Genomic DNA, 26,093 nt, shown 5'->3' with positions numbered 1-26,093 from the left:
TTCCTAAGTACTCACACTCTATGCTCAAAGGTAGATCTAGAACAAGTTGAAGCTAAGCACTCTCTATTACAATTTTCCAAAAGTTAAAAAAGAGTTCATTCAATATGGTGATCAAGCACATTGAAAGTAACAAAATATGAACAAACTTCAACTAAGCAGTAACATCATCATAAACTGAAAAACAAAGTTCACAACTCAAAGCAAGTTCACAACATCTCCCTTCTATTACTTTAGCTACTTAATGCCATGAAAGAGAAACTACCTAGCTCATTTACTAAAGAGTACAAGCAAAGGAAGAAGAAAAGAAAACAGTAAACTTTTGCCATATTTTTTCCTCTTCGAGTGCTTCAATTCTTCAAGGTTCTTCTCTTTTCCTTGTCTTTTCGTGCTCTTGGACTTATGTGAAGAGAGAAAATGAGTGAATGACGGAAAAATGGAATGGGATGGAATGTTGGAGGTATTCTTAAATATTAGCTTTTATACCCATCCTTGTTTTTAGAGCAACAAAATGGATAAAGTGGGGCCCAGCTCAAGTATCAGGTGCTTGCTTCGTTTTCACTGCAGTGATTCTTCGGTAAAAATCTGTCGCTTTCAACTCTCTCTCTTTTTCTACTTTTAGTCCTTGTGCTCCAGCATCAATAGCGCTACAACAAAGCATTCAAAGTTAGGAACATTTCATATAAATCACAACATCAATTGACAATGCAATAATGCTTTGAATATTACTAAACTAAGCATGGAACCATGATGAATTGAGCTTCTTTGTGAATATTCTTATCTACACAAGGTGACTTTCTTGCAAAATAACTCTTTTATGGAGAGTTATCACACCCCCAATTTTGAGCTATTTCTTGTCCCCAACCAATGCTAGCCCTAATTAATCACTTCATAAAAAGAAAATTCACACTGAAAACTCTATACGTTAGCCCATGATTCATTACTGCAACAACTTCCCTTCACACTAGTCAAGCATTTAAACAGAAAAGAATCAATCAGCTCTTGCACTAAGACTAAGGTGTTTTATTCACACATGACCAACTTCATTCCACTATCTCCCTTCAACAGCTTAGAAACTCTTATCAACTCTTTTCTTAAACTGCCTTTTCTGTATCCTCTAATGTTAACACACTATTGACATAACTAACAGCCATGGGCTACTAGTCATTCCTGACCCTCTTGCTTCTGGAAATAACTCACTCTCTCTCTCTAGCTGAATTGTAGGGCCAAAATTTTTTCTTAGGTTTACATTAGGATACACAAAAATATGGTTGCTGTTACAAAGAGTATCTCACACCCCTAAACTTAAAATCAAGCATTGTCTTCAATATGAAAGGTTACTAACCTATGCTTTTGAGTAACTAAGAACGAGGCTTCCCCCAAACTGATGGCTAAGATAATATATGTAAAGACCCAAATTTCTGATACGTTTAACGAGGTAACAGTCCTATAACGCTTCCTAAACCCCCCCATTTAAGGTAATGAAAAAAAATGTAATGTCCTCATAAAGCAACCTACAAAATGGAAGTACACAATAATAAAATGTCCAGAAGAAAAAGATGCCCGCCTCAGGGCTTAGAAATCCAATAATTAAAAAAAAAAAAATATATATATATATATATAATCGTTTTGTCTAGTAATCCAAAATACACCAGTAATTCGAATAGTAAAATTATCCGCAAAACAATAATCCACCTAAGCTGCGGGAATAGAAAAAGAAAGTGTCCCGTGAGTTAACCCAATGTCTAGTTCCCTTTTTATTCATAACAATCAGATTTTAACGCTGTCTGCAATGCACGACATTATCCACTATCCTAACCAACACAGCTAGTGATCTCTCCTCAGTCAAACCTCCTCCACGTCATCACCACGGTCGGCCCTGTTCACACCTGAAACAAATAAGGTAGGGGGGTGAGTACATAACATACTCCGTAAGTATCCCTCCCTAACTAAACACAACAGCATGCTCATAATCACAACCACATCAGAACAATAGCAGAAACAACAGATAGGCAGCAAGGAATGATAACAGTAAATTAACCCTACCATACAAGCGGCATAACGCCAGGATTTCCGGGACTCCAACCACACGACTCACTAGCCCCTATCCCACTTGAGCTGGCAGTCGCTCTACCCTCCCTATGTTGGTACTCCAGGTCTAACTCTTCGAGGCGTATCGGCGCTTGGCATTTATCCCCAAGACACCGACCTTCTTCTACCCCGCTTGATGCTCGACGTTGCCATTTATCCCCAAGGCCTTGAATTATTACCCCTAAGCATCACTTCATGTTAGTCCCCCAAGTCTAACTCTTCGAGTTGTATTGGCCCTTGACATTTATCCCCAAGATACCAATACTCCTCTACAGAAGCTTGACGTTCGGCCTTGCCATTTATCCTCAAGGCCTTGAACTGTGCACCAGTCCTTGACATTTATCCCTACCCGGCATATTGGTCCTTGACATTTATCCCCCAAGACCCCAATACTCCTATACAGAAAGCTGAGGTTCGGCCTTGCCATTTATCCCCAAGGCACTCACTCAAGGCTTTGCGTAACCAAGCGACTAGTGTGCAATTTCTCTTCACACGACCCCAGGTTAACGAACCACTAACCCATCACATCACACCTGACAATTGCTACTAATCCTTCTAAGACAACCCATAAGCACATCTTCCACCCTTCAATTCACAGCACAATTTACCAGCATGCTTTTCATTATACCAGACAAAATCACTAACACAACAGCCTCCAACAAAAATAACCAAACAATGAAAACTATGTAACAGGCTTTCAGCACGTGTATTTCATTCACAACACAATTTTACCAGCATGCTTTTCATCATACCAAACAGATCACTAACACAACAGCTTCCAACAAAATAACAAAACAATAAAACTATATAACAGGCTTTCAGTACGTGTATTTCATCTTCGACCTGTTTGCAAACGTCATAGGCCAATTACTTCCAACCACTACAATCAGAATAGACCAGTCCCCTCCAACGATAATAAGTCATGCAATTTTTTTATAATGTCTAGCAATGAAAATAGTATCACGAAACTCGACACAATCGCTAGAAGCCCTCAAAACCAAGACTAACAACTCCTACATGCACGAAATAAACTATTTTAATTAAAAATCAGCACAAAACTACTCCGTTAACACTAAATAACGCACGCACACGCCCCCTGGTGCTACTTACTCACTACTATGCTCATATATCTTGCGTTAATTCACCACCTAATCAACAATAGACAAACGAAATAATTAATACAAAATTTCCAGCCATCTAAATTCATTCTAAGAGATCTTGCAATGTCCATTACCACAAAAATCGACCTCGTCTAGGTGCGGGTAACTCAGGCCTAACTCGAATAAATGTGGGTTGCGAATATCGAGCCTCTAATGGTTATGGGTAGGTGCCGAGATCGGAAACTACTGCTGTCCGAACTATTTTAGCAGTAAAAGAACTCACCAAATCGATACCCACGACGCTGTGTGCAGCAAGGACCCGCGCCACGACTTTCGACCACCAAGGGAGACCGGACCCGCTCGCGAGGGAAGACTGCGCTGCCGGAAAAACACCCCAAAAACAGCACCCACGTGCACCGCTGCTGCCCGACGCTCGCGCGCCGCTGCTGCCCGACGTCTGCGAACGCCTACTGCTGCCGAAAACCGTGCACCCGTTGCTGCCCGACGCAGCGCACCGCTGCTGCCCGGAGTCGCACGCCGCTGGTGCCTGCCGCGCCGTCTGCTGCTATCAAACGGAGAAGGTAAGCTGCTACGTCGAAGGTCGTCGTCCGTTGAGCGCTTCGGGAGGGTTGAGGCGCCGGTAGAAGAAAATACGAAAACTAAAACGAGGGGGGAGGTGTTTCACGAATGGGATGGGTTTGGGGGCTAGGGTTTTCTCCTTACTCTTCTTTTGTTTTTACAAAGAAGGGATCTACTTGGGCTAGGGTTTTTCTTTTCCCTTACTTCCCTCTTGTTCTAAAACAAGGAAGGCCCACTTACCTAGATACTTAATTTGGGCCCAACGACCCAGGACAATTGCCAGAGAAAACAATTTTCCTCGTTAAACAATAATTAGATACGTACGTACACGTCAACACTCATAATAATTACCGCCGCAGCTCGAAATAAAATGGGTGTACATGTGACAGTGATTTTTAAGGTCATTATTTTTCAGGCAATGGAAGGGATTGACAGCCCTTAAATTTTCCAAGGCTGAATTTCTAAAGCTATTAGGGGATACTAACAGAATAAAGCTAACCTGTGCTACTTAAAAACACCTTAGAAATGGAGCAAGAGCTTTCATCCTCCTAAACTGTGACGCCCCCAAATTTAACTACTTAACGAGATGATGTCACTATATTACCTATTCACTTTCCTTACAAGATAAACCCCACATTCGCAACATCGTCATTCGCTAAAACTTTACCACATAACCCTCAAATCATCCACTACAAGGCCTTGTGTATCCCAACGACTAGCATGCGTTTTCACTTCCGACAACCCACATGATAACAACAGTTAACCCGTCCCAAGACAACTTGAAAGTAACCCACATTCCAAGTCACAACACAATTGTTCAGCATACTTTTAAAAGTACGAAACAAAACACTACCCAACAGCTTCCAACTAAACAACATAAAACTAAATAACATACAATCAGCATATGTATTTCGAAAGTCACCCACATTCCAAGTCACAACACAATTGTTCAACATACTTTTTGACGTACGAAACAAAACACTACCCAACAGCTTCCAACTAAACAACATAAAACTAAATAACATACAATCAGCATATGTATTTCGAAAGTCACCCACATTCCAAGTCACAACAAAATTGTTCAGCATACTTTTAGACGTACGAAACAAAACACTACCCAACAGCTTCCAACTAAACAACATAAAACTAAATAACATACAATCAGCATATGTATTTCATCCCCAACATGTTTCCAAACATCATAGATCAATTTCTCCCAACCATAATAATCAGAACTGACCAGTCACATTCAATGACAAGTAACCATGCATGCTTATAATGTCTAACAATAGAATTAACGACATGTAACTCAACAACAATCACTAGGCGTTCACAAAATCAAAACTAACAATTTCTATACGCACGAAGTAAACTATTCTAACAAAAAAAATCAGCACAAAATCGTTCCATTAACATGCAATAACGCACGCACTCGCCCCCTGGTGCTACTTACACACTGCTATGCTCCTAGATCTTGCGTCAATTCAACACCTAATCAACAATAGACAAATGGAAATAATTAACACAAAATTTCTAGCCAACGAAATTCAATATAAGGGATCTTGCAACGTCTGTTACCGCAAAAATCGTCTTCATCTAGGTGCGGGTAACTTCGGCCTAACTCGAATAAATGTGGGTTGCGTAAATCAAGCTTCCAATGGTTATGGGTAGGCACCGAAAGCAAAAATTGCTGCTGTCCAAGCTATTTTATCAACAAAAACTCACCAAATCGATACCCACTACGTTGTGTGCAGCAAGGACCCGCACCACGGTTTCCGACCACCAAGGGAGACCGAACCCGCTCGCGATGGGGGGATGCGTCCTCGGAAAACGCCCCGGAACCGCACCCACACCACACCTCTGCCGCTGCTGCTGCTGCCCAACACTGCGCACACGCCCGCTGCTGCTCAAAGCTGCGCGTCCGACGCCGTTCGATGCCACGCGTCGCTGTTTCCCGGAGCCACAATACTATCACAAACATTCTTTTCAATATGCATGACATCCAAGTTGTGACGAATTGGTAATTCCTACAGAAGAAAAACTTCAAATAGTTAAAGGCCTAATTTGGAGTGAAATAAAATGTACTCGAAAACTGCATAATGCGACACAATCATCTACCTTCTAATACGATAAATTGAAGAAAATCGATCGCTTCTTCCACCTTTGTTTTGGCCCTTCGATATTCCTCTTCCTCTTTCTATTTTCACATTTCCCCCAACAATTTTCAAAATGTTCAAGCTCGGAATAAATTGCACGACCTGTTGCAATTTTGGGAGTTGACTCTTTTTCTATTTTTCCATCAAACCAAGCTTTTTTTCTCCTATACGGGTGTGATGTTGGTAAGAATCTTCTATGACCCATGTATGCAAATTTCTTGCTATGTTTCATCCAACAAGAACGTGTATTATCCCCACAAATAGGACATACATATTTACCTTTTGTACTGCATCCAGCAAGATTTCTATATGCTGGAAAATCATTTACAGTCCACATAAGAATTGCTCTTAGATTGAAATGAGTTTTACTTACGATATCGTACACTTGTATTCCATTCCATATAAGTTGTAAGTCTTCCACCAGAGGTTGTAGATAAATATCAATATCATTTCCAGGTTGTTTTGGGCCAGAAATCAACAATGTCAACATTATATTTTCTTTTTTCAAACACAACCAAGGAGGAAAGTTATATGCAACAAGCATAACTGACCAACAACTATATTGATTGCTCAATATGGAGAAAGGATTAAAACCATCTGTAGCAAGGCCTAGTCTGAGGTTACGCGAGTCTATAGAAAACTCAGGCCATTTTTTATTAATTGACTCCCATGCAACCGAATCAACCGGATGTTGCATTTTTCCATCACTACTTTTATGATTAGAATGCCATCGTAAACTTTCAGCCACTTCATATATTTTGAACATTCGTTTAAGTCGTGGAATAATGGTAAAGTATCTTAATAACTTGGCAGGTACACCTTGTTTGATTTTGTTGGTTCGTTCATCAATCTTCCATCTTGAAGTTCCACAATGAGGACAACTTTCTAACTTTTCATTCTCATTTCTAGATAGGCAACAATCCTTAACTCATGCGTGAATTCTTTTGTAGCCTAAATCAAATGATTTGAAATTTTTTCTAACTTCGTAAATAGATCTTGGTATAACATTATCCTTTGGGAACATGTCATGCAATAGCTCTAAAAGGCTATTGAAACTTGCATCTGACCAACTGTTACAAACTTTAAGTTTATATAATGCTACAGTTGTCGAAATCTTTGTATATTTTGTGCATCCTTCATACAATGGAGCATTTCCCCCTTGGATGTTCTAAAAAAAAATTTTGTCCTTCCTTGATATAGAATGATTAATATTGTCCTCATCTCCCATATGTATGCTCTCATAGAAGTTGGTGGCTTCAGACATAAAAGTATCATCAACTTCATTCTCCATTACTTCATCCCCCTCATCTACTTCACCACGATGATACCAAACATTGTATTTCGGGTCTATTTCCTTAATGACTAAGTGCTCATATACAATTTCGAAGTCAAAATGTCGCATATTCCTACAATCTTTGCAAGGACATAAAACTTTGTTGGCATCTGGTTTCCTTTTCTTCACTTGTAGAAAATTCCATGCTCCTTCTACGTACTCATTAGTAGCTCTAAAAGTCCAAAAAATTAATTTTGTTCAGTTAGTATCAAATAATTAGTTTGAAGACTAATAAGTAGTTACTACTATTTCCATACCGATTTAAATGCACCCAGTCTTTATTGAACATTGTCAAAGTGCTAGTAACATAAGTGGTAGGATGGGTTGCTAAGTCGAAGACTTTGATGACAATCACTATAGGAGAAAACAAATGGTCAATTTCTAGAAATAACCCATGACTCATAATACAAAAAGATACAATATCCAAGTAATTTAGAAGCTTTGGAGCATGTTTTAAGACTTGTTGTTCATTGAATACTTTGGAAGACTAGAGCCACATCCGTATCACAGAAATATCTTGTCTTCTAAAAGCTTCTAAGTTTTAGGAAATGCTTTCAAGTTCTTTGACAAGTGAAAACTACTTTTCACTTAATATCAACAAGTTTGGAAGTAGGCAATGCTTCGAAGTTCTTTTGGCAAGTGAAAACTACTTTTCACTCAATATGAGTTTGGAAGTAAATGAGTCTGTCATGTTTTTCAAAGTGATTATCGATGTTTAAGTGTTACTTTAACAATTTGTTGTGTTTGGTTAACATTTAAAAGAGTGCTTTTAACTAATTTTTTTTTATAAGAGTGTGCTTTTAACTCATTAAAAACACTTTTTTTAAATTAAGAAGTGTTTTAGTCATGAATGGTTAGTCTGAGCACATCCTAAACAAAGATGCTTTTGAAAAAAAAGAAAAAGTCAGAAGCACTAACCATACTTTCTGGGAAAGCACTTTCATAATGCTTTAGGCCCAAGTGCTTGATCCAATCACACTTTTAGAAGTAATTGTTCAAATATCAAAATTATTTGATATTAAGCAGTTTTACTAAAGCACTTTCTAAAAGCACTTTCTAAAAGCACTCTCATTTTACTAAAGCACTTTCTAAAAGCACTCTCATTTGATACTAACACAAAAGTATCAAATCTAAATTAAAGCACTTCTCTTAAAAGCACTATCGTGAAATCTTGCAATTAGTTTTATATAAAACAAAAATATAGATGTATAGATAGTAATGGAACAAACTGAATAAATAAAGTTGATAGTTGGGGACATATCGATACAAGACTATATATTTCATTCATAAAATTGAGCCGAATAGATATTGAACCTCAAATGCGCAAACTTAGTGTAGTATACAATAAGAAATCTCCATGTCTCACTTGACTTTGGTGTAGTAATGCTAAAGATGAATTTTGATAAATCAAACATATATTGTGAGTTAAAATTAGGCTTAAGATGAGAAAAATGAGTTAAAGCTGGAGACCAAAATGAAGTGAATCAATATCACTAGGTCAAACAAAACATACCAATAACTAAATTACTAGCCATCAAGATATTATCTCTCATTAGTCTCCCTAGTAAAACAAGCTAAAAAATAGACATGTAGATAAAAAATTGATTTTAAACATAAATAATACCAATAGATTTAATTACTTCTTACCGAATCTTTCTCAAGATGAAGAAAAGGTCTTCTCTATTAATAGAAGCCTGAAGTTCAAAACTCAAAGTGAATTGAAAGTTAAGCTGCACATGAAGCAATAGAATTGTGAGGTCATTGTTTGTTGAAACTCATTCACTTTTAAACTGTAGTTTGAAAGGGAAAATAATAGAGAAATGATAAGAACCTTAACATATCATGAATTGCCCAAAGATTTTTAATTTTAGAATCTATCATCGTCTTTAAAACAATACTAAAGAAAAGAATTAAATTTTCTCTAGGCCACAAAGTTCCAACAACAATTTTTTTTTTTATTGATCCACCAACTGATGTCATTTCATTATTAAATTGTTTAATAAAAACAAAAAAACTAATTGTTTACCTCATTTATACCCCACAAAAATATATGGAAAAAATAAAACTCAGAAAAAAACCAATTCAAAAGAAACAAAAAACAACATGAGCAAACCCATAGTTGAACCATGCTCAGCCCACGACAAATTCAAATGAACAAAAAAGAAAATGAAATACACCTAAACGAGGCACTTCTCACGTTGAAAAAAGTTTCATGAATATATTAGAAAGTTGAAAAATTTGTGTGATAGATTGGCAGCATTGAAAAAGCCATAGATTGGCAGCATTGAAAAAGCCATTGGATGTCATTGGATGACTTAACTAAAGTATTCCACTTGGCAAAAGGACTAGGAGTAAGATATAAAGATTTTCGAACTGCCATGCCATGTTATCTAAAGCTCCTTATCCTTCATACAATCAATTTGTTCTTGCTTTGAAAGTACATGACCAACTTATCACTGTTGAAGAAGAAGAGGAAATGTCTAGCCAAGTAAGTCTAAATCAAGCATTCTTCTCAAAATCGAGGAAGAAGCAGAGGAAGGGGAAGACAATTTTCATCCAGGGAAAGAGACTTTTACCATAGTAATCAGCCTAAAAACCAAACAATGTAAATCAATGTTGCATTATTAGTTAAATTAATAATTTAAAAACAAACAGATTAATTAAATTAAATGAATGCATTAAAGACCATTCTGATACCCCTTACTCAAAAGTCTAAACACTTTTGAATGTCATCTACTCCACAAACACATCATTTAAAAAAAGCCTCAGTAACGCCATCCAATAAGGAAAAAAAACCAACAATACTCAAGCAAACAAACAAACAACATAAGCTTGCATCTCGAACGAGATCAAAAGTTTAAAAAAAAATTAACTCAGAAACAGACCTCATCAATGGCTGACTGAACGGTATCACATTAAAAAATACGAGGAAGAAAGAAGAAAGAGAGATGGAGTTTAGAAGGAACATAAGAACCAAGACTTCAGCTATAAATCTAAAAGAAATTACTGTACATAGTATAAATTTTTAGCCGATTATGGACTTTGTAAATTACAAGCTATACAAGTAGAAAAAAATTTCAATTTCATGCTTACAAGCTTGGGAAACAGTTTTTTTTTTTCTTTTCTTTTTTGGCCTTAAGTTTCCCGTGAGACTTTTGTATCTAAAGGCTTGATCCAAAAAGCCCAAAATCTATAGAAGAGTATTATTGCACTGCCATCATGATTTACCATAGTAAATTTTTAGCCGATATATTTGGATTTATCCTGTGAAAAAGAAATGAGAGTTCCTATCTTGTTTTATCAAATTCAAACTTATCGTGGAAAATCAATTTGAACAAAGGATAAAAGTTTTTCAAAGGGATGGTGGGGTGAATTTCAATCCACTACCTTTAAAAATTTCTTGGAACAACATCATCAATTTCATGTCCTTACACTCCTCAACAAAATGGAGTAACTGAAAAGAAACATCGTCATATAGTTGAAATTGACCTCTCGCTTTTGTTTGAATCTCATATGTGTAACGCCCCGCGTTCTCTGACTCGTTTATTTTATGATTTAAAATTTTGCCTTTGGATTTTTTCTTTTTTCCTCGTTAAGTGAAATTATTGGAACTTCTTATTTTTGAGTTTTAATTTTGGATAATTTCGAATCAAGTTATTTTCGTTTGATTTAGATAATTAAGCCCTAAAATTTTGAAAAGAGATTTTAATTAAAACTTAATTAAACTTTTGGAAATTTAATTTTTCCTCTTGGATTTCATTTTGGGTTGTTGTGAGTTTAATTTAATTATTGGAGTGTTTTCTTTAGGATTTTCGCTTCGGGCCTTAGATTTATTTGTTTTACTTTGAAGATCGTTGAGTTTATATTGTTTGAAAGTAGAATTTTGGTTTCTTCAAACCCATGGGCCTTCTATTAATTTGGGAATCGGGCTTTTAGTTTAAAAAAAAAACAAAGGAAATCAAAAGGAAAACAAAGTCAAACCCCAGTCATCTCTTTCTTCCCCTTTCTCCCCTTTCTTGTTGCAGCAGCCCCCCCCCCCCCCCGAACTTTCTTCTCCGGCGAAGTAGCACCGGCACGGCTCCCTCCGGCAACGCCTTAGACATTGGCGGTCGACAGCAGCAGTGACGACCAGATAGCAGCGGCGTGTCTCCATGGTTTTCGATCGGTGCGCAGCCCCTTCCGTGGTCTTCAACAACAACGGCGTCACGCTTGTCCCGACGCACGACGACAGCTCGAGCCGAGATCTGTGACGACGATGTTCGGCGACACAAAGCAAGTCGCGCGAGCCCTCCTTCGACGTATCTGTGTGCGACAGCGTGGTGATTCTACGCGAACGGGAAGCCCGACGACTGGCGCATAAGTTTTGAAGCAAACATCCTCCGTCGGTCTCCTTTTCGACGATACCCAGCAACTGAACGACGGCGTGACGATTAAAACTTCTACATTCTCCGACGACAACCAATTTTAGCATCCGAATAGTCGAGATCTACGACATGGAGTATGTTTTGTGACATTTTCTTCGTTCTGACACGTTCTGGCATCAACCCACTCGTGTTCGAAGCTCGATTTGCGATACCCACCCCGTTCAGCATTGTTTCAGTGTTGACCCACTTCTTTTTGGACTCAAATCAGGCTTACCCATTCCTTTTCAGCGTAGGAGCAACAAGCCCGAGGCTTCTCGAACTCAGTTTTGAAGTGCCGAGCTCATTCGACATCGACCCACTCTCAACCCAAGTGGTCTTAGTGTGAGTTAGTAGGTAACGACTCACCTAAACTCGGTTTCAATTATATTTAAGTGTTTCTAATTGGTTACTAACCTCGAGATCGTACTTCTTTTGATTTAGGAAGTCTTCGACAAGCTTAAGAGCCTTAGGACATTTGTTTGTAAGTAGTTTCTTACTAGAGGGATTGGTTGTTGTGTGCTGATATGATATGGTTGTTTGCTCATGTGCCCATGTGTGATACTTGCATGTTGCTTGTCGTTGTTATCATTTAGTAAACGTCATTGTTGATAAAACTGTTGATATATCTTGGGAAAATTATGTGGTTGTATGAATCAATTGTAGCCAGGTAATCTTGAATGACTATGATTGAATTGTTGTTATGTTCTAATTGGTTTTCATGATGAAATTTGTATACCGGTACTATAATTTGTTGTTTCGAAAGCATACTGAATATTTATGAGAAATCGGTTGTGTTTGATGTATGCTGGGTACTTATCAATTACATTTAGATTAAGTTGTTGGTTGTGCCTTTCTGTGAACGATGCCTGTTGGAGCTGTTGGATCATGCTGGAATATTTTAAATTGATTGGTTTTTACATATGATCATTTTGGTGTATCGTATATTGGACTGCTATGAGATTGGTGATGCATGAGGCATGGCGTAGAAGCAAGTAGGAATCTTGTGAGAGTTTTGAGACATAACAAAGTAAGTAGACAAGGGGCGTGTGCGTGCGTTAATGTATGCTAAATGGTCTCTAACGTGCTAATTTTGTAGCGTTTTATGCAAATTCTATTACGTCAATGTGCTAAATAATTCTCGTTGTGTTAGTCGATATACTTGGAATTGTGTTGGATGTTTGTCGTTGAAAATTGTGAGATTTCTGCTTTGCTAAATTGATGAGTATTGCTGTGGTAATGTTGGTTGCCTGGATATGCATGAATTGTTCGGCGTGTTTCGTGTGTGTTATTATATCTAGCAATGCTTATTGAATATTGATGTTGGATATTAAGTGTTGTGGGTGAACTATGTTGGGCTCTAATTGTTTAAAATTTGTTTGGTTATGCTTTGTTGTGACAAAACTCATTGTGGAGCTGTTGTTAAGAAATGTTATATTATGAAAGCATGATTGGTTTATTGTTATCTCATTATTAGAATGATGTTTATGTTGTGGAAGCATGCTGAATGGTGTTTGTGAGTTGAAAGGTGCATGGGTCATGGCTTAAGAAAGCATATGGTTAGACTCTGGTGAGAGTTGGATTCTTGGAGTAAAGGAATGAGTGAGTGTCAGGGCCTCGGGTATAAATGGTCGGGGGCTGATACGTCACTAATGGAGTATCGAGACCTCGGGTAAAAATGGTCGAGGGTCGATACGAGGAGTCCTTTGGGAGGAAGACTATTGGGGTCTTGGGTATAAATGGTCAAGGGCCAATAGATGGTGAAGTCATCGGGGCCTCGGGTATAAATGGTCGAGGGCCGATGCAGCAGTGTCGGGGCTTTGGGTATAAATGGTCAGGGGCCGACTCTACTCAAAGGAGATAACTGTGGGAGGTTAAGATAACTGTGATAAGCGTAGGGGTACTTGTGATGTTAGGGAGATTAGAGGTTGGTTGTTAACGTGCTTCCTGGCTGTGGTTGTCACTAAATTTTATGGAATGTGTTTATGTTTGAATGCATGATGTATTGAAAAGCATGACTACGAATGTTTCTTGTCGACCATGGTGATGGACGGAGGAGACATGACAAGCGAGGACCATAGGCTGCTTAGTCACTCTTGCTTAGTTTAAGTTATTAGTTAAGACCTTATGTTTTGGTCAATAAACCATTTGTTTGTACTTGATTTATTGGGAGGTTCCCACTGGTTGTTAATTTCATTTCGGGATAGGTGTCTATTTTAGTTTTCTTCCATTCGTTGAGTTTTGCCTAGTTGAATAATAAAATTGCCTCGTGAGGTGGCCCACGATTGTTGTTGATCGATATTCTATCTAATTGATGTATTGTTGAATTGATGAAAAGTGGAACTTGATTTTTTTTATATCTTTGTTGCATAGGGAGTTGGCATGACGTATTTGGGGTTGAGTTTAATTAGTTGAGTAGTTAACGTGACCTAGAAATGTGTGGGAAATTCTGGGGCGTTACAATATGCCTCTAAAATATTGGGTGGATGCTTTTCTTACTGCTGTCTATCTCATTAATCGAATGCCCTCTAAGGTTCTAAGCATGAATTCACCGTTTCATAAGCTATTTGGCAAGGAACCTAGCTATAACAATCTGAAGATATTTGGATGTAGATGCTTCCCTTATCTAGAAACAATCCCAATAAGAATAAATTCAGCAAACAAACTTATCCTTGTGTTTTTATCGGCTACAACATGGTTCATAAAGGATATCGATGCCTAGATCCTACAAACAACCGAGTATATATATCACGACTTGTTTTTTATGAAAGTTTATTTCTTTATGATAAACTATCTACTAACAACTCCACCAAGAGAACATTTTCTTTAGTTGTTTCTGATTTTGTAGGCACAATGGACAAGGAGGACAATCTACCAAGTATGGAGCACTCTGAAGGCCAAACAAAATCTAGGATCCCAGCAAGTCGGGTCGTCAGGTCCCTATAACCAACCATCTCAAAACCAAGTAACTGACGATAGAAGTCAACTGTCATGTGAGCAATATTAGATTGATCAGTAATCACCTGGCAACATCCAATATCATAGCAATATCAAAGAATCAAACCCCTAATTGTTTATTCGATCGGATAAACCAAGGATCAAACACGAGGCTGAACCAAGTCAGCCTGCAACAAGGTCTCATTAAACTGCACCATCCCAGCCACATCCAACTGACCATCCAAAACCTCCGACGAGTGATGAATGACATTAAAATCACTCATAACCACACCTGGACCGGTCCACAAAGAGCAGATCGAAACCAGAGATTCCCACAAGTGAGCCTGCTAGAAGGAGAATTTGAAGCATAAACAGAGACAACCTAAACCGAGGGTTGAGAAACCCGATCAAGAACTACACCATAAACCATTTGGGTAGTAACAGTAAGCGGGGTAAACCCATAACGGCACGGATATCACAACACCGAAATCTGCCCCAGATCAGAGGAAGAATAACTGTCTATACACTGCAGCCTGGAATGGGCGAAAAGACCGAATCAAAATTGCAACACATGACCCTGGTTTCCACCAGACAACAAAACCCAACACGAATACTACTAAAAAACGAGCGAACCTCACGTCTGCAAAAAAGAAAGGGTTGGATATCTCACCTTTCTATCCTTGTTGCAATCATGAGTTGGAAACAATTGTCCACTCTATTTTCTATTGCAAGGGGCTAAGATTATTTCACGGACTATCCTTCCCTCTGCCCTAATCCTGTCAGATACATTCAGTAATTTTTGTGACTTATGGGATTTTTTTTCAAAATCATCCTAGTTTTGATGTGAAATATTTGGCAGCAGTTACCTTCTAGGCAATTTGGAACGATAGGAACCCTTCACTTCACAGAGGCCGAGCCCCACCCCAGCAGTAATGGTGCGGCTTAGGTCAACTAACACAGAGAATCTCAGTAGTTCTTCTATCGTTCGTTCAAGGGATAACTAGTTATAGTAGGCATGAAGGAGCTAAATGAGAGACGTTAATATTATATATTCAAACTAACTAGTTTAATAGTTTTTAAAAAATTGATCTAAATTTCAATTTTAGTCTTCTCGAATAAAGATCTGTGCTTCTCTTGTGAGCGAGTCCGAAGTGGGCCCCTTAATAATATATATATATTATTTTTTAGATACTAACTCTTTGGTTGGATCAGACATGGACTCCATATCCTAATTCCATTCATTCGAAACTAGATTCACTCGTTCTTTCTTGTCTCCGATGATTCTCTTGGCCTTGGCCTAACCATCACTCCGGGACCGTTAACCATGCATTCTCCGATGCCGACTGGGTTGGTTGTCTCGATCTTGCCACTTCACATTACAACATGTCTCCTGAAAGGTCAACAAAGAGCGCTCCTACTTGGGGAGAGTTTTGAGTTATTTGTTTTTTCCGTTGTAATTTGGAAAAGAGTTGACGCAGCAGGGCGATCTATTTTTCTGCCAATTTCATATGTCCCCTTGCTAGCTGAGCTTCGGGCAATCTTGGAAGGCATAAGACTTGCTCAATCCCTTCATTTCCCCAAGAATAATTGTAGAATCAGATTCTCTTGAGGCTATCAATTTGCTAACTAGAAGATAGATAACACTTGGAGATGCTAGAGTTTGGGTACATGACATTTAAACCCTTTCTCTATCTTTCGATTCTCTCCAATTTTTACACGCCTCACGCCAGCATAACAGAGCAGCTGATCATTTGGCAAAATCTGGCCTTCGAAGTGATTTTTCCAGTTCATGGTTTTTTTCTTTTCCCACTTGGCTTCGACGTCTTATATATAGAGACTGATGTCTCCTCATCTTTTGTCCGTGTGGTACTAAGTTTACTTTAATTGAATGCGAAGTTCCTTTTAAAAAAACATTTTTCATTAGTCAACAGTGAAATAAGGAAAACGACCTTTTTGAACCAAACTGTCACTTTTGAAAAATGTAATTTACCAAAAAAAAAAAAAAAAAAACAGTGAATCAAAATTTATTTTATACTTCACTTTGAGAAACCAAAAAACCCTAACTTGCTCTTCTTCATCTCACTCCATCCTGTCTCTTCCTTCTTCTCACCCTCAATCTCCCTCTCTCAAACTCTACCACGAGACCCCAGATCAGCGGCGCGACATCTAACCCACTCCAGCGAACCCGACGGCGGTTGAGACTCAGTCCGGCGACACCCACGCCGCCCACAACGACGCACGACACCCGGCCGCGGCGAGACTCAGTCCGGCGACGCGCGGCGACCTGCAATATACCCACGGCGACCTTCACGAGCCCGACGGAATTCTGAATCATGGTGCTGCTCCGAACTCCGTCGACTCACGGCAAATACGAGACGTCCGACCAACGACACTCAGACCTCTGACAACATGCTAACCACTCCGACAACATAGATCTACATTATTTCCCTTAAGGTGAGTGGACGTTTTCTTATATGAGATTTTGATACTTAGAAGTTTATGGGTATTTGGGAATTTTGTATGAGATTTGAGTTCTAAAATTTGTAGTTATTTAAAACTGTCTTATCAGTGTTTGCTGAAAACTTGGAGATCATTGGACCATTTGAGTTTATGTTTGTGGAATATTGTGGTGTTTAAAGTTTACAAATTCTGAAATTTTGTGGGTGTTTTTATACGATTAAATTTGTGGAAGTCTTTTAACTACTTCACGAGTTTAAGCTTGCTGGAATTTCGGGTATTTTGATATCTGGACTATCTATGCTGGTTATGTGGTTTGGGTTGGTCTATATGATCTCGTAATTTTGTGAATGTTATGATTTTTAAATCATGTGGTTGGGGGTATTTAAGTTATAATTCTTAAATGTTTTCGGTTTTAAATTTGTGATTGTGGAATGTTCAAAGTTTGGATACTTCGATTGTTTATCTTCTAAAATTATTGTGAATATTTAAATTTGTAATTGTGGGTGTTTTAAAGTTTATAATTGAACTAGACCTATATGTTTTGATATTCTATTTTCAAACAAAAGGGGGAATGAAAGAGGATTGAGTAATGTGCTTTCATAGAGTTTCGGCTTTGGTGCCTAAACAACAATTTTCCTAAATAGGAATCCACTCTTCTAGCCCCACGGAATGATACCCACTCAAAAGTTTGATCTCAAATTTGCTCACAATGAATCTATGCCATAAAGTGTTAGGCCGTAAAGGGAAACTAAAACATCATAACTACTTAGCTAGATGGGCCTCATTGTGTACTCACCATTTTTCTGTGTCTAACCAAAAATCAATTTTGAAATGAAGACTAAAGGGTACTTGCCTAACCAACAATCTTCCTAAACAGGCATCCACCCCTCTAGCCCCATGGAATGATACCCACTCAAAAGGTTGATCTCATATTTGCTCACAATGAATCTATGCCATAAAGTGTTAGGCCATAAAGGGAAACCAAACCATCATAACTACTTAGCTAGATGGGCCTCATTGTGCACTCTTCGATTTTCTATGCCCAAGCCATCTAACTCAATTGATTTTGAATTTATGCATAAACCACCCGGCTCAACCAATTTTTAAACAATCTTCCATCCCACCAAGTGGGATGCGCTCCTTGACTCCCTTCCATAGAAAATCCCTTATAGTGTTCTACTGCCTACAACTTGTGGTAGAGGGATTCTGAACAAAGACATGAAGTTAATGAGAATCCCACTTAACACCTATTGAATAAGGATCAATCTCTACCACCCTTAAGGAAGAACTTTTCATTTGAAGCTTGATGGGTATATGAAAAATTGATGATAGGAGGATGTTTGAGAGCATTAAAAAATTCGAACTCATCATTGATTAACCATCAACCCCTCTTTGGTAATTTTTCATGGGAGGATTTCTGGATTGGATAGAATCGTTCTCTCTTCTTACTTGAACCAGGCAATTCAACTTAGGTCCACTCCTTTTAGGTTTGAGAATTTGTGTTCCTTAGGAAAAAAGTTCTATAATTACACCTTTATTTATTTATTTTTTTGTAATTAACTCAATTTGTCTTTGGAAAAGAAATTAAATTTGAGTGTTTTTCTTCCACAATATATTATGAAAAATTTGTTTGTGTAAAAGGAAGGCTTATTCCGCCTTAGTTAAAGAGTGTCTTTAATTTGTTGTTTGCAAGTGCAATCTCAAGTGAAGAACTAATCTTCTATGGTAAAATGTCTTGTGGGAGGTGTGGCCAAATATTTATTATTGCTTTCATTTGGAGTTCGTTCAGACTTTTTTCTAACTACTCTCCTTATATTATACGAACTCCTGTGAGTTTGCTTTGTAGTCCTTGAGAAGTTCTGTGATTTGTCTAGTAAATTTCATGCACAATGAATATGAGTTTCTTATGAAAAGAGGCAAAGTAATTCAACTATTTCATGGAAGCTAAGCAACCCAACTGTTTCATTGCCAGTCGGCTAATAGGAAATGAAGGTAGCTTGCTAGTTCTCCTATTTGTCCCTAGAGCTATAGATGCTGGCATGATAACTTTTGGCCATGTGGATCTTAAGCCTGAAAGTTGCTTCAAATGATCTAAAAGATTATTTTAAATCAAGAAGGCTCTCAAGGGCATGGGGCCTTGTGGTATCACCTATCATGAGGTCTTGTGTTTGAGATCTTGTGTTCGAACCTTTGGGTAAGCTTAATACCAAAAACTCTGGATGTCTCTGGGTTTGCATTGTCCCGGTTATAGAGGTAAAAAAGATAAAGAGCTATCTATTTCGGGTTATAAAAAAAGAAATCAAGAAAAATGGTGTATTCATTGAAGAAAAGAGCAGACAAACAAGCAGGAAAAGGGATAGGGCACCACCTAATCCAGGGTCTAGGGGAGCTTACAATAGGGTGACCTCTAATTCACAATGATCAAAAGGTAGAAAATGTATGAAAAGGCCTATTTTAGAGGGAGCTCCAATTAGATGCTGTATATTAAACCAAGTAGGGAAAGCTCCATTCTCCTTTTCCGTATCTTTAAGCACTCTTCTGGTAATCTATTTATCTCGATCCAAATATATAACATCATACGAGTTTGATAGTTTTTCTTATCCACCCATTTATTTCAATATTGACTTGTTTATTACCCTGAAAACAAAAAGTTATAGAAATGCCAGGGAATATATAAACCATCTGTTTATTCACTGCTTTGCCTACAATAGTTTTTTTTTTTTTTTGATAATCGGGATTCGAAGCTTTGCTCTCTTATACATGGGGGCACCCACCCCAAGGCCCTGACCCGAGAGACATCAGGAGCTTTTTGTATTAAGCTCTCCCAAAGGTTTAACTTGAGACCTCTAAGTCGGAATGACCAAGAGATCCCAAGCCCTTACCAAAGTGGGCCATCCCTTACGGCTGCTTTGCCTACCATGGTTGAAACCACTTACTTGATATTGTTGGGCATTTCTGGGTGCTGTCCTTGGAATATTAATATCAAATGGTTTTTTGAGAATCAACAATATACATCTCTGTAGTGGGCGCTTTTCCCTTCATTTATACTAGTTCATCCTCTTGGCATTGGCATAAATTTCGGGCCTTGTTTCTTCCTAGCTGTTGACTTTTAGGAGGCCTAACAAAGATTACCTCTTCCCCAAACTTTGCGACTCATGGATACACATCTTGGTTATTAGAATGTGATAAATAGTGATTAACCGATGAATGTGATTAGGTTCTATTGTTTGTAGGGCGAACTTGTCCGGTACTGATTGGGTTTTGGTCTGTATGAGTGATGGTAAAAAGAATTTCTACAATAATAAGACAAAGTTAATGATCCTTTTTTCTTGTATTTTTTTCCCGTTATGATAGGGAACAAGGATTTGTATATAAAATCAAGTATTCGAAAAAGAGGGAGACTGGAATTTTTCTTGTTTGAAATAGGTATCTGGAGCTTTTTCCTGTTCATAACAACTTGTTTATATGAGAAACTAGTCCACTGAATTTAGTTCTTAAAAGCTTTTCTATATGTTGAAGGACCTAAGCGGCAAATTTCATTTATTTTCTTGTGTTAGCGGTCTTTTAGACATAACTACCCTATTGTTCTTCTCTGTTTATGTGTCTGTGTTTGATTTTATTAGTAGAGAATTGATGATGCTATTCCATTAAAAACATAGAAAATAACATGTATTATTTCCACGAAGTAACTAGAAAAGAAGCTAAAATGTATCTGCTGTCATAACTATATGAGGTAGGCACTGGCTGAAAAGTGGATTTATTTCTTAGAAAAGGCGTCTCCAGCCAGATGGTTCATGTATCATTAGACATATGTTCTTTAAACTCATTGATGAAGAACATGATCCTCAAAATTATATTTCTGCATTCTCTGTCCCTTACCTTAGAATGTTGTTATGGAACGTATGACTGTTGTAGTAATTTAGATTGATAGTAAGTTTTAGCCATGAAATTTTAACCTTTTAGTGGTGCCAACTTGACTCTCTCTCTCCCTCTCGAAATCAGATTAGCAGTTGGCATATCCCAAATGAAGTGAGTGAATTGAGGCAGCATAATGATGAAAAAACAAAGTAACATTCAATTCCTGTACCAAATAGTAATGCATTAACTGAACAAGGATCTGCCCCTATCAGTATAAGTATCAGTACTCCTGTCGTTAACACGGGTGGTGGTGAAGCCATGCCTCTTAGAACGATAGGAATATCAGCATCATCATCTGCCCTGGATTTGATCAAGAAAAAATTACAAGATTCTAGAACTCCTATAGCTTCATTGCCTGTTTCAGCACCAACAATAGCCCAATCAGATGTAGATCTGCCGAGAGATGCTGACGCTGCAGTTAAGGGACTGCAGAGTGAGAACAGCAAGGATAAGTCAAAAGATGCTAGTGGTGATGCAAATGTATTGGACACCTCCTCAGACTACGGAGATGTAGATTGTGGGCCAACTAATGAGCAGTTAATTATCCAGTTTAAGGTATCATCTTACTTGCCCTTGATTGCAGATCAACATAATAATCTTATGCATTTTGTTCTTCCTATTCATCCTGCCTTAAAAGTTAAACTTTTGACAGTTCGATACTAGATGAAGTTTTTGTCTTTTTTGCTATAAACTTTTTTGTTGCTATGGAATATCAAGTTCATTCTAATTTGGATTGGGTCCCTTCTTGTAGGTGGTTTTCCTTTTGGTGGGCTTGTTTTTTTGTATGCGCCTTGTATATTCTTTCATGTTTCTCAATGAAAACTTAGTGTCTTATTAAAAAATTTGTCTTTCTTATGCATCCGGATCTTGGGCGGGCTTTTTAGCCTCTGTGATGTAGATGCATTAATTTCACAACCATTATGAAACAGTCAGCCAAGCTTGCTGCTCCATTCATGGAGCAAGTTGAAAAGGTTAGGGAAATTAAGCTGCTCCCCTTCATCAGGCCAACATTTATTGGAATGGAAAGCAGGTCTGGTTGTTGGCCTATTAGTGTAGCCACGTCATGTTTCTAATCATTGATCATGGTCTTGATTTGTATGTACTTCCTGCTTACTATCATTCTTGAAGTTGCCATCATATGTTCTCGATCATGTTATCTTAAGTTTAAGAAATTTCTATCCTCTGCAACCTCAACTGTTCTGGTGGAAACTGGAAAGTGATCATTATGTTGTAATTGTAGGAGATGCTTAAGGAGCAGGGAGTGGCACCATTCTCTAAATGGGACAAGGAACTGCCAAAGATAGCATTTGATCCCCGTTTTAAGGTTTGTTGAGTATAAAGATTTGAATTACTTTGTTCGGGAATAAGGGGCTCCTACCAATGGTACCCCTTGATACAGGTTTGTTTGATTTTGTTTGTCTATGTTAGACTACTTCCATAAATTTGAATTCTTGGTTGACACGACTTTCTTTTGTTATTGCCTCTAACTAGTTTGTTCATCTGTAGTCCTTCTCATTGTAATACCAGAAACTTTCTATATTTTCAAATATACTTGCATCTAACTACCTATGTAACATGGAATTGTGCAGCTAGAGCGTTACTTTGGCTTTTGTGGAGAGAAAGGAATAGTAGACTTTTTGAAGATAAGAAGTCCTCGGTGGATTCTCTTTTTGTGAATATACAGCATATGGCTTCTTGGTGGGCTTCCATCCACAAGAAGGTTTTTTGTAATTATAGTCTTCAAATGATTATACGGGATTGGAAAGCTGTGATTGTATAGTTCTTTGGGGAAGGTTTTCTGTGAGGTATTCCCTCACAATGTTTCTTGGAATTAATTGAATTAAGCCCGTAGGCGATACAGAGGCACCCCACCAATTCGAGAGGGTGGGTAACTCTCCTTACTACCTCCCTAACACTGAAATCAAGACTGCCCTCCTCCTACATTCTAGGGGACTATATCTACCTCAAACCCCGCGCTCCCATTCCCTACGGCGCAAGCCCACTTTCTCTCTCCAAACCGTTACAATTGCTCCCTCTAATTATTCTCTTCCCTAACTACAATTCCCCTATTGCCCCTTCTAGAATAAGTCTTCGTGATTGGAGGTCTAACATTTTCTCAACTGCCTTTAGGCTGTCTCTTTTTTGAATGGAAAACATCTTATTTGTTTCTTATAAAAAAACTACCTATGTAACATCTCCTTGTCTGTTCTTTTCTTTTTGGACTTTGATCTTTGTGGTTATATTGTTTTGGTATTTTCATTTTTCTCAGTACCAGAACGTGGTTTTGGTTTTTAGGATTCTCTTTGTTCTTTGTATAATGCCTTATCCCTTCTGTTTGATATTTTATTTTTTCTTTAGAGTCGGGGCACAGAAGGATTAATTGATATTTTATTACGAGAAACCTTTTTTTTCTATATAAAGAAAAAGAACACTATGTTTGTGTTTGGCCTTTATGTGCTGGATTACTGTTTGTTATTTGTTATGGAAAGTATCATTTAATGGCAGGCTATTCCAAGTTATTCAGCAAGGAGGTCCCTATTTGAACACTATGTTAAGACCTGTGCTGACGAGGAACCGGAGGAAAAAAGAGCTGCTCAAAAGGCTGCAGTAGAGGGATTTAAGCAGTTACTGGATAGCGCATCTGAGGTTTTATCTCTTTCCAAATTGATTATTTTTAAAGTTATTAAGTTGAGGAAGGCCGTAAACAGGGTAGGGAAAGGGATTTGCAGGATGGCGCGGGTGTAGATCCCAAGTCGAAGAATGGCAGTGATGAGTCGGGGAAAGCAAACAAGGGCGAGGACAAGGGTGAGGGCGAGTGTAATGAAGCAGCAGGAGCGGAAGCGGAAGAGGAAGACGATGAGGAGGATTTTATAATGAACGAAGTAAAGAGGAGATTGAAGGAATTGAGGAGGAACAATTTCATGGTATTGATTCCGGAGGAAGATTCGTGCGCGGAGGAGGAAGAGGAAGAAGGGGAGACAAGTTGTGGTGAGCAGGAATGGAGAGATGTGGAAGCAGAAGGTCGACTGTGGTGGGGCGGGTTTGGTACTCTGTATGACAAGTATAGTGAGAGGATGCTGTTTTATGATCGGATGAGCATGCAGCCGCTCATCGAACTCGGTAACTTCTCCTTTTGCCTCTTGCTTATGTTTTTCTTTTTATTATTAACCGCCCGCTAATATTGAAATTTGCATTACGAATATAGGCTCTGAAACACCCTCCCGCTCCCCAAGATCAAGATCTGCATCCAAAAAGACTGCATCTCCTCTCCGCTGTCTTTCTCTGAAGAGGATCGAAGAACCTGAAGACGACACGGAGCATCTCCACCCTCCCCTGCCCTTCACTGATTCCAATCACCATATTGAAACTGCGTATGTTGCTCACATTTGCTTGTCTTGGGAGGCCCTCCACTGCCAGTACACTCAACTCAACCACCTCATTTCATGCCAACCCCAACCCCCTTCTCATTACAATCTTACTGCTCAGCAGTTTCAGCAATTTCAAGTCCTCTTGCAAAGGTTTATTGAAGATGAACCCTTCCAACAAGGTCCCAGGCCAGGAATTTACGCCCGAACTCGTCGATCTTTTCCTAAATTGTTGCAGGTTCCTAACATACAAGGTATTTTACGTATCTATGGTTGGGAATGTGATGCCTTTGATTTTATTTAAGGATAGCATAGGAAAATACGGTTTTATAAGTCTAATCAATTCAATATTGTTCAGGTTCGGATCCAAAGGGGGTGCAGGAAGAAGAGTCTGATTTGGTTGTCCTTGCTCCTGATCTCATATTGATTATTGAAGCTGCAATCTTTACTTTCCACCGTTTCCTGAAGATGGACAAAAAAAGTTCAAATTCTGGTTTTGGAAACCACACCCAGGATACCACTCTCCTCGCTCACATTCGATCTTCCCTTGACAAGGTATATGATGCTTTCGTCCTAAGCTCATCCTTCTTTACTGATATTTGGAAATGGAAAAGTTCCTTTTTCCTGCATATTTCTTAGTACCGTGCTTGGCATAAATAAATATAGTAATGTCTAGTCTAGACTAGGCACTTGTATTGAGAACATGGAAGATGGATGATAACTAGAATTGTTAATTTCATGACGATTCAATCTCTGTGATGAATGATTTGATCATATGAATATCATATTCGATAAACGAATTTTGAGTTAGAGAATAGTGTGAAAGAGTTTTGGGTGTTGGCAGAAGAAGACGAAGCTGAAAGAAGTAAGGAAGAAGAGTAGAAGGCGGAAGCAGAAAACGTGGCCTCAAACATACGAAGACATGCAGTTACTTTTGGGAGTGGTGGATATTAAAATCATATCAAGACTGGTTAAAATGTCGAGGATTACCAAGGAACAGCTGGTATGGTGCGAGGAGAAAATGAACAAGTTAGATCTGTCTAATGGAAGATTGCAGAGAGATCCATCTCCTCTTCTTTTCCCATGTTGATCAATTACTTCTTAGTTTCTTTTGAGCAACTCAACTAGGAGGTAGTTTCGAGTGGGAGTGTTTTTTATGTAACTGAATCATGGTTGGTTGCAGTTGCAAAAAGTATGATGATGAGATGGACTTTGGGCCCTGCTGCTGCTACTACTACTACTACATTTGATCTGAATTTTTTGGTTTACCAACTCCTTGTATTAATATCTCTTATGTGGAAAGGAAAAAGGGAAAAAGCCTCTCTCAACTATCCGATCACACGACAATGAAGCATATATCCATGTTCGTCTCTTATGTTTATAAAACAAAACACCCTTCAGTTGAATATTTTTGGTTCTTGTTTGCATCATCAATCATGTCCACATTTTTTCATATTAATTCCTAATCTAAATAGCTCTTTCTTACACACAGATGTGGATGTAAGTCATGTTTCTTTTGGTGCTCTTTGGAGTTTCATTGTATATAGTTTGATTTGAAGATTGGTCAAGTTGCATGGTCAAAAATGTAAATGAATTTTGCAATAAGTGTTTCCATGAAAGATAAATGGATGGTCGAGCTTGCCTACAGAGAATCAGGGTGGGTTCAGAATCAGATTTTTCTCGGGAGAAATTACGTGTTTGTTATTGTTTATTTTTGTATTGATTTGTAAGTATTGAATAAATATATGAAAAATTAT

The 26,093-nt window shown here is 38.3% G+C and overlaps 1 protein-coding gene and 1 pseudogene across 4 annotated transcripts; one reads left to right on the top strand and one right to left on the bottom strand.

The window, feature by feature from the left end:
- Positions 1-5,413: 5,413 nt before the first annotated feature.
- Positions 5,414-7,545, bottom strand: LOC148211399 (uncharacterized; annotated as a pseudogene).
- A 9,102-nt stretch (positions 7,546-16,647) lies between these two features.
- On the top strand, positions 16,648-25,744 carry LOC111023905 (DUF1666 family protein (DUF1666)). Of its 4 annotated transcripts, none has more exons than XM_022301406.2 (8): positions 16,648-17,047; positions 21,056-21,526; positions 22,212-22,295; positions 23,477-23,617; positions 23,701-24,091; positions 24,177-24,590; positions 24,695-24,891; positions 25,184-25,744. In XM_022301406.2, the coding sequence occupies exons 2-8, from the start codon at positions 21,230-21,232 to the stop codon at positions 25,424-25,426; spliced, it is 1,767 nt and encodes a 588-aa protein (XP_022157098.1). In that variant the 5' UTR covers positions 16,648-17,047; positions 21,056-21,229; the 3' UTR covers positions 25,427-25,744. The 4 variants fall into 4 exon arrangements, with proteins under 4 accessions (XP_022157098.1, XP_022157097.1, XP_087980093.1 ...); XM_022301405.2 differs by having other exon boundaries at positions 16,649-17,047; positions 25,181-25,744; XM_088123967.1 differs by lacking the exon at positions 21,056-21,526 and adding an exon at positions 22,561-22,691 and having other exon boundaries at positions 16,650-17,047; positions 22,212-22,370; positions 25,181-25,744.
- The last annotated feature ends 349 nt before the right edge of the window (positions 25,745-26,093 follow it).

The sequence above is a fragment of the Momordica charantia genome (genome assembly GCF_013281855.1).
Source record: "Momordica charantia cultivar OHB3-1 chromosome 5 unlocalized genomic scaffold, Mcharantia_2.0 BLBB01000005.1, whole genome shotgun sequence".
In the NCBI taxonomy this organism is placed as follows: Eukaryota; Viridiplantae; Streptophyta; class Magnoliopsida; order Cucurbitales; family Cucurbitaceae; genus Momordica; species Momordica charantia.
The sequence above is the reverse complement of the archived record's forward strand: the minus strand, read 5'-3'. Positions and strand labels throughout refer to the sequence as shown.

Excerpts from the sequence above, each read along its gene's own strand:
- LOC111023905 (XM_022301405.2), top strand. The coding sequence starts at position 21,230 with ATGCCTCTTAGAACGATAGGAATATCAGCATCATCATCTGCCCTGGAT. Across the intron at positions 23,618-23,700 it reads TACTGGATAGCGCATCTGAG|GATGGCGCGGGTGTAGATCC; the intron begins GTTTTATCTCTT and ends AGGGATTTGCAG. Across the intron at positions 24,892-25,180 it reads TTCGATCTTCCCTTGACAAG|AAGAAGACGAAGCTGAAAGA; the intron begins GTATATGATGCT and ends GGGTGTTGGCAG.